Here is an 8,280-nt window from a genome sequence, read left to right as displayed (position 1 = left end):
AATGCTGTCTGTTCAGCACTAAATCCTACCAGGCTTGTCATCTGCGCTGAGCTCCTGTTGGAGTCACTTTGGTCTCCGCAGAAGATGAGGGGGAGGAAGAATTTTGGAGTTGTGAACCTATTCCCCTTTGATGACTGCAGGAAGAAGGGCAGGGGGAATAGGGGCATTCCACTGAGGCACGACTTCAAACAATGGACACGGCCTTGAGATTGCTGAAGAAGCAGCTAGACACAGCGCAGGTGTTAAAGATGGCTTGTGCTGGAAATAAAAGAGAAATAAGAGAGAATTAAAAGAAAACAGCTTGTCTCCACGACAACCAGAAGGTATGAAGCACCGAGGTTAACAGTTGTCAGTGATGGATGAAAAGCAACATGGGGGCTGGCTGAGAAGGCAGCACTTCGCAAAAAGGAATGATGGAGATTTCCTGCTGAACGGAAATACTTTAACAGACTATATTTTGATTTTAGATAATTGTCACTAAATCTCTGTAATTCTTTTCTTGTTAAAAAAAAAAGTTTTTTTAGGCTAACCACATATATATATTTCTTTGTTTTGTTTCAGGAAAATAATCTCAGTTATAATGAGGAAGTTTCTGCTTTTACTCTGTCCATTCAGATTAATTTGCCTGATGTTGAGAAGCCTGGTTCAAATGCTTGTATATGGTGAAACAGAGAAAAAAAAAGAAAGAAAAAAAAAAGAAAAAGCACAACTGTTGCTTCCTTACAATTCTAAATTGATTTTTTTTCCTGTTGTATCCATTGGGATACCTGCTGTGTATTAAATCTAGTGCTTAATAATGTCCTATTCCTTTGGTCTATGAACATGGTTTACTTAGCTACGTTACTGGTTCTTTTAGTGCCATATATTTCATTAAAAATGGAAAGAACTGCCATGTGTTGATGGTGCAGTTCAGTGACTGTCGTCTTCATCACTCCAAGAGATGCTAATAGAAAAGAAGCATAAAGGAAGAAAGCATTGTTATGAAACAATGTGAGAGAAAAAAAAAAAAAAAAAAAAAAAACAGAACAATATTTCATTGTACAGATTGCCTCTAAACTCTGCAATGTATCTAAGCTTTGTAATTGGCAGAAAGTGAATACTTAAGAAAAAACTTCTAGCTTCAGCTTTTAGCTTAAAAGGCTTCTAGTTTAAAAGAGTCAGTCTGCCTTAATGCCAGTGTGACTTTCTTAAGAGCCTGATCCTGCAAGAGTTCAGCTTACAGGGAATTCAGTAGTCACAATAAACTTCCTAAAGGATCAGACTCTAAGTGGATTAAACAGGGAAGAAACCCTGTGAAACAGAACTGCCTCTGGTGAACTGATAATGTACAATTGTGAGGGAGATACCTTATGTTTCCAGCAGCATGACATTTCTAGCTAGGTATATACCCTAACAATCTAGATTCTTTCTACAGAAACCTGCTAATAGAAGCCTTCTGGAATTTAGCCTAATTTCCACCAGGCAGTCATTAGGTTGAAACACTTGAGAGAGAGATAAGCTCTGATCTCTGTAAGGCAGGTTTCAAAGCCTTAAGGAAAGATAAAAAGCGTAACGCATACCAAATTATTCTAATTACAAAGACAGAGAGAATACATTCCTTAAGACAAATTATTCTGGAATATCAGGATGTTTCTACTTTGAAATGGGTAATGCTGTTACTACTTAAATAGCCTCATTAAGCTTTAGATTTTAAACTTCTCTGAGATGAATAGAAAGACACTACCCACCTTTAGTTTTTTCTCCTTTTTATAGACAAAGCCTGATGTTATGTTCTGAGCTTCCTAGTGGTCTGAAAGGCCTCCTTTGTAAAGAAGGGAACAGGAACATTGTCAGGGCATTTAAAGCATGCGGGAGGCAGGACAGTCTCTGAACTTCTGACACGAGGTTTGACCAACACTGGTCCTGTCTGTGCAGTTTCTGGAGTAATTTCTGCAGCTCTCGCATTTCCCAAGGAATAAAAAAGGATAAAGAGGGATTTGAATGATTGTTGGGAAGGTAATTTTAGTCTATAATTTTTAATAGTATTTCAATGCTGTTGTCTTGCATAAACACTTCAGGTAACCTGTGGGGCCCAGTGCTCGACAGGAATCAGCACGGGGTCACAAAGCTAAAACACAGACCAAAATAATCACGAATATTACAATATACCAAATTTACCATTAAACACTGCCAAGGAATTGGCTGCTTTCCAGGTGCTAAATTCATAGGGAATATTATTTTTCCCTATTTTTTTTTTTTACTGGAAGGAAGCAAAACGAAACAAAAACTCTTTCCAGGGACCCCCTGCAGGCGGCTGAGGGGAGGACAAGGTGCCCCCCGCGCTGGAACCGGGCAGCGCCCAACGGCCGCGGGCGGCTCCGCCGAGCCCGGCTCCGCCTTGAGGGCGCGACGGCGGCGGCGCTGCCCGCCCGCCCGTCCTCCCTTCCGGGCCGGGCCGGGCCGGGCCAGGCCGGGCCGGGCCGGGCCGGCGGCGCCATGGGGGCCGGCGGGCTGCGGGTGCGGGCGGCGCACACGGCCCTCAGCGCGGCCCTGGCGCTGGGGCTGCTGCTGCACGGCACAGGTGAGGCGGCCGCTTCCCGCTCGTTCCCCTTCCCTTCTCCCGGGTTCTCCCGCTTTCCTTTCCCCCGCCCGGCGGCGGCTGCGGCCACCGTGAGGCGCCGCGGGGAGGCGGCTCCAACAACCGCGCTGCAGGAGGGGGGAAACGGCGGGACGCGCTGCCCGGGGCGGGAGAGCCGCGGAGCTCTCGGGAAAAACGCGTCTTCCCACTCCTTAACGGTGCTGAACAGCTTCGTTCCAGGCACGGAGAAAAATCCTAAGGGCTTTGCAGGGATTTACCCTCTCCTGTATATTTTTGGGGTACCTTTCAGACCTGCGAAGGCGAGAGGAGCGTGGTGAGCTGCTGCAGCCCGTGCTCTTCATCCTGCTGGTTCTGTGCTCCGTCCTGCTCTACCTCAAGGTGTCCCTCATGGATCCGGGTTTTGTTAAGGCTGATGAGGAAGGACAGGTAAATCATTTTAGGAAGGAAAGTGCTGAGGCTAAAAATACGTATTTGCTTTTGCCTTTTCCCTACTATGCTAGATAAAAACAGTCTGAAATGGTTTCCATTGCATTTAGCATGAAGGAAAGGCACACAAATGGTATCCCCTGGACTTTAAGTGCATCCTAAGGAGCATGCTGGCCTTGCAAGGGTGCTGTGTCACCCCAGCGCAGGTCCTCTCCTGCCTCGTGGAAGTCGTATGAGCCTCACTGTGTTGCTAACTGCTGCCAACAAGTACAAAGAGAACTGACTCAAAGAGCAAGCTGGGAAGGAGGTACTCGTGGCAGCTCTGCTTATTGACCTGCTTATAGATCTGTTGCCCTCTCAGAGGACGGACACGCAAACAAGCAAGGTAAACAGAGACGCCAAGTTACAGTACCCGAGAGGTACCCTCGGCAGGTTTGCTGCCTTACTGATTGTATAGGACAAAAGCAATGGTGCATTTCCATTTTTAATCTTCTACCATCAATTTAAGCATCTGGATTATGAATAAGTAGCACCGCTTTTACTGAAAGGACACAATAATGATCTTTAGAAGCAGAGGCTGAACTTGCTTATTTACATCCCAAAATGTAATTTGCGGGTCCAGGTGGTGTCTTATCAACAGTTATTTCTGCTTGAACACAAATACTCATTTGAATGGTTGCAGAAGCAACCTGTTATCTCTGGATACACCTTAATTATTTTTCATGGCAAGGTACTTACCTAGCAGCTTCTATACTTCTCCAGGAATTATTCTTCGTGGTAGAGATAACAAGCACTGTATACTCAAGAAGTAAAAGGAGCCAGACAGCTCAGTCATGCCGAAGGGGCTAATGGCTGCTGTTACTTCAGACAGCAGCACATGAAGCATCCTTAGTCACTCCCTCTATCTTTTTTGGTAGGCAGGAAAGATTGAAGAACAAAGCATGGTGACATCCCCGGTTCCAGGCAATATTAAGATGCGACGTTGTGGCTACTGCATGGTGAAGGTTGGTATTCATAAGACTAGAAGGGAATGGAAGGGCTAATCGAAAACTTCTGTTTTCCTCTGAACAATTGGTACAATTCTTGTTGCCTGTGTTTTCTTGCTTAGCCATTGCTCCTCACTGTTCTGTGGCTTGGAAGCATGACAGATCTGATTAATTCTGTCACAGCATCACTGTCTTACTGAAAAACTCATAGCAAAAACAAACACAACTAGCAAATTTATTTTGGGAACAATCCTAAACAGAAAAGTAATTGAGATGGACTGTGTAACTAAAGATGTAATGATGGAAATTTTAACCTGTTCCAAGGTTTAAAAAAGTCCCTGCTAGCTTATAGAAACAGGAATCTACTTTAGTCCACCATGGAAAAAGTATATTTTACATTCTTACTGCCATGCCAGTCGCAGCTTACTGTACTGACAAAGATAAAAGCTTATCTTGAAGTTATTCGATAGTCAGGAAGGCAGCTTAGCACAACATATAGCACCACATAGCAGCTGTAAGCTTGTTTGGAAGTCTAGAAACAACAAAACATTAAAACATAAACCTGAATTGTAAAACATAGCATGAAGAGAAAAGATCAGAGCAGTTAAACTAGTTTTTCAAGGAGATTGAAAACAGGCATTTCTAGGCTTTAGGCAAAGTGCTTCTTATCATTTTAATAAAATCCAGTATTATCTTAGCTTCCATGAATTCCTGAAGAGTATCTGCTCAAATAAATCAGCTTGCTGCAAGAAGATAAGCTAGCTTCAGGGAATGAATCACAGGAGGCATATCCACATTACTTTCCTCAGCTGTATCTTTCTTCATCTTTGTCCTGGTACTTGAACTGCTTTCCTCCCTAAATGCCTTGTGCTTGTGCAGGAGGAGACACTTCCCCCCTCTTTGCAGTCCCCTAAAGACATCCTATCCCACATCCTGCACACTAGTTTTTCAGTGAGAGTTCTCCACCTCTCTGCTCATGTTTTCCTGAAGAGCTGCAGCCTAGTCGAATAAACTGTTCGGCTGTTTGCACACTGGGCTTCCCGTAGAGGGAGATAATAAAGATGGGTGTGGAAAAGTCATTTAATTCAAATCTTGCCCCTTTTGGATCTATTCCATGGGAATATGATCCCGTTTACTTGTCTTAGCAACGTGACTATGTTGTACCTTAATTGCAACAGGGAATGCTTTTGGGCCTGCCTTGCTGTGGAGGGACAACTTTGCACAATGCCCTTTTCTACAAAATGGGAGTGAACAGGAGTGAACTAGGGCTCCTGTTTTGTCTCTTCTGCAGCAACCAATGCGAGCCAAGCACTGCCAGCTGTGCCAACACTGTGTTCGCCGTTATGACCATCACTGTCCCTGGATTGAGAATTGTGTAGGAGAGAAGAATCACCCTCTCTTCGTAGTCTACTTGAGCGTGCAGCTTGTAGTTCTGCTGTGGGCTTGGTACATTGCTTGGTAAGTCCTGAAGGCGGCAATTCTGCGCTTTTTTTTTTTTTTTTGATTCTTCTACAGCCCTACAAAGGTTTTGTGCAGAACAGAGCAGCCCTTTGATTAGCTTTTCATCTTCACCTTCATTTGCATCCTCAGCTCTTCTGAGACCTCTAAGCTGAGGAATAATTTTACAGAGCCCCTTCTCATTAAAGAGGTAGATGATACATAATTACTGAAGTAGAATCTGATAATAAAATCCAAATGATATTTGCTTAAGCCTAAATTTAGAAGAATTATTAACCTAATGAATTTTGTTTCACTTACTGTAACACAACCTTCCTTCTCAAATTGACGTACTGGAAAATCCAGCGGGGGTTAAGTTGTACACCTGTTCAGGACCAGAATTAACTAAGGACTACTGTATCTCATTTAGGAGAACCAGCATCTTTTAAGCCTCTTAGATTTTAAGAGTTTATAGCATATTAATATCTCTGCAATATACCAGTGATTTGTGAGTCAAACTTGTGTGCCATCAAGTTTGTTGGCTTATATAATTTAGTTTTACATCTTTAACCTTGAGCACATTTCTGTTTGAATTGAAAGGTCAGGACTCCACTTTGAACAGTCCTGGGACTGGCTGCAGCACAACATTTTCCTCCTCATCTCCTTCCTCCTGATAGTTGTATTCACCATTGTTGACCTGTTGCTGCTTATTTCACACCTCTATCTGGTCTCATGCAACACCACAACCTGGGAATTCATGTCACATCATCGCATCTCCTACCTGAAACATTCCGAGTCAGAGAATCCCTTTGACCAAGGGGTAATCCTCAACCTCTGGAGATTCTTCTGTTCATGCCACCTCACTACATGGGAGAAAATCTACTTTCACAGGGACAGTGAACCTGTCTAGTCACAGTAGAACCGACTTAATGGAAGTGCCAAAACACCTGCAGGTTGCTGGATTAAGTTTTACTAAAAGAAATGATGCCATTTCATTGCATAAAATTTCAGTACATAACAAACTGTGCAACTTATTCCAGAGCCTTCTCATCCATAAAAACAAGTTACATTTCTAGAAGAATAGTCAGGGTTATTCTTTATATGAGTGGCACTGATAAAGGGAAAATACTGGTCTGGGAAGGCCAGATTTTTTTGACTGAATGGAAATATTTGGTTAAACTTACTACTTTTGTTAATTGCATCCAGATCTCTTGAGAAGAAATACAAGAATTGTGGGAAAGAGCTATGTACACTTCTGTTCCCTAAAGGTTTCATTTCTTATTGCTGCTAGGAAACAGCAGGTCTTCTTACAGACAAGCAAGCCAGAATCAATATCATTTAATATAATGTGGCCTTTCTTCAACATCATTCTCACTGAGAACCACTGTGCCTTCTCACTAGTGCTGGACAAACAATAGAAAGTTTTGAGTTAAATGTACAGATAGTCAAAAGCAAATTTCATTTCAACTACATGCTTAAAAGCTCATGCTTGTCACAAAGGTTTGGGGTTTGTGTTAACTGCATGAGAAACGTCTGTAAGGCACAAAGTTCAGCTGGGATAATTAGCCTAATACTCTGTGATGCCCTGACTCACTTCCTAACAGCAGCATCAACTTAACAAAACTGTACACAGTCCAGAGACTGTTTTGAATGCATTTGGCCAAGAATGATGCCATTTACTTTACTAGACACAAAAGCAGTACTTGCCTACATTATTTCTGTGGACAGCTTCAAGCCGCAGCCTTCACCATAGCTTCTAGGGGAAAAAGCCTTTACTTAATTTATTATATATACCACAGGAAAAACAAACAAACAACTAATAGTAGAGGTGGTTTCTTCTTGCCTGGCTCAAGTAACGCTAGTCCAATACTGCTACCTCAACATCTTCATAAAATTTTAACAGAAGCATATAAAGTTTCAATATAAGAGAAAAGATTCTACATCCTGTTTATTTCTGTGGCATTAGGAGGTGCCAAGAGCTTTTCAGGATAGCAGCAGGATGACTTATTTTCCATTGTAATAGGTCATACTTCAGGTTTCCATGAAGGATTACAGGGAATGTTGCAATAAGTACTTCTGAAGTAGCAGCTTTAGAAGTGGAAAAGCCCAGGGTGCAAATTTTAGTCTCAACTTCTCCCCCCTCCACTTAAAAAAAAGGCCTAAAGTTATTTTGTGCCTTAATTTCCTTAACTCAGGAGTTAGCACCAATTCAGGAGCACAACTGGCAAGCTGATAGGGTGCACTCAGGGTTTATGAGCACTCAGGAAAGGAAAGTACAGTCATTGATATGTAACTGTAATCCCAAAGCAGTTTAAACAGCTGAAGGATCCCTTTTTTAGCCAGTTCCAGAAAGAGTTTGCAATCTGTATGCAGTCTGGCTTGCTCAGGGCAGAAGCTCTATCAGAGGGCTACCAAAATATTAAGAACTGTCTTCATAGTAATGATGTACAATCCCTAATGGATTGTGTAATTTATTCATATCACTATGGCACTACCAAAGTAAGGCTCATCTGCCACTTAGCTCTTTCTGGTTCTTCAGTTATCAGCCAAATAATATTGAAAACACACTACTGCTCTGTTTGGCAATTCTTTTTTTAACGCAGATGGATGGTAAATTGCAGTCTTTTTACTCTACTGTAAACTATTAAAGAGATTAAATACTCCTTTTGTGATTCTTTATGCCTCTTCCTTTAAAGCCCAAGTTCTAGCTTCTCTTGCGCTAACAATTCACTGTACTGCTTGCTTACTTTCCAGCAGTTCTGACCTTAAAAAAAGGCACAAAATAGCACTGTATGGACCAAAAACAAACCAAGCATTACTATTTAAACAAAGATGAGGAAGATCTGTCCTGCC

The 8,280-nt window shown here is 42.3% G+C and overlaps 1 protein-coding gene across 1 annotated transcript; it reads left to right on the top strand.

The window, feature by feature from the left end:
• Positions 1 to 2,463: 2,463 nt before the first annotated feature.
• Positions 2,464 to 7,142, top strand: ZDHHC12 (zDHHC palmitoyltransferase 12). The gene is made up of 5 exons (XM_088525211.1): positions 2,464 to 2,560; positions 2,868 to 3,004; positions 3,922 to 4,008; positions 5,282 to 5,448; positions 6,028 to 7,142. The coding sequence occupies exons 1-5, from the start codon at positions 2,476 to 2,478 to the stop codon at positions 6,335 to 6,337; spliced, it is 786 nt and encodes a 261-aa protein (XP_088381337.1). The 5' UTR covers positions 2,464 to 2,475; the 3' UTR covers positions 6,338 to 7,142.
• The last annotated feature ends 1,138 nt before the right edge of the window (positions 7,143 to 8,280 follow it).

This window comes from Tinamus guttatus, unplaced genomic scaffold (genome assembly GCF_059628265.1).
Source record: "Tinamus guttatus ecotype Peru unplaced genomic scaffold, ASM5962826v1 Tinamus_guttatus_pri_ptg000226l, whole genome shotgun sequence".
NCBI lineage: Eukaryota > Metazoa > Chordata > Aves > Tinamiformes > Tinamidae > Tinamus > Tinamus guttatus.
Note: the sequence above shows the minus strand (reverse complement) of the source record. Positions and strands in the feature narration are given on the sequence as shown.

What these genes read in the sequence shown, in the direction of transcription:
- ZDHHC12 (XM_088525211.1), top strand. Translation starts at nt 2,476, where the DNA reads ATGGGGGCCGGCGGGCTGCGGGTGCGGGCGGCGCACACGGCCCTCAGC. An exon ending in GTGGCTACTGCATGGTGAAG is followed by an intron (nt 4,009 to 5,281) that starts GTTGGTATTCAT and finishes TCTCTTCTGCAG; the next exon opens with CAACCAATGCGAGCCAAGCA. An exon ending in TGGGCTTGGTACATTGCTTG is followed by an intron (nt 5,449 to 6,027) that starts GTAAGTCCTGAA and finishes TTGAATTGAAAG; the next exon opens with GTCAGGACTCCACTTTGAAC.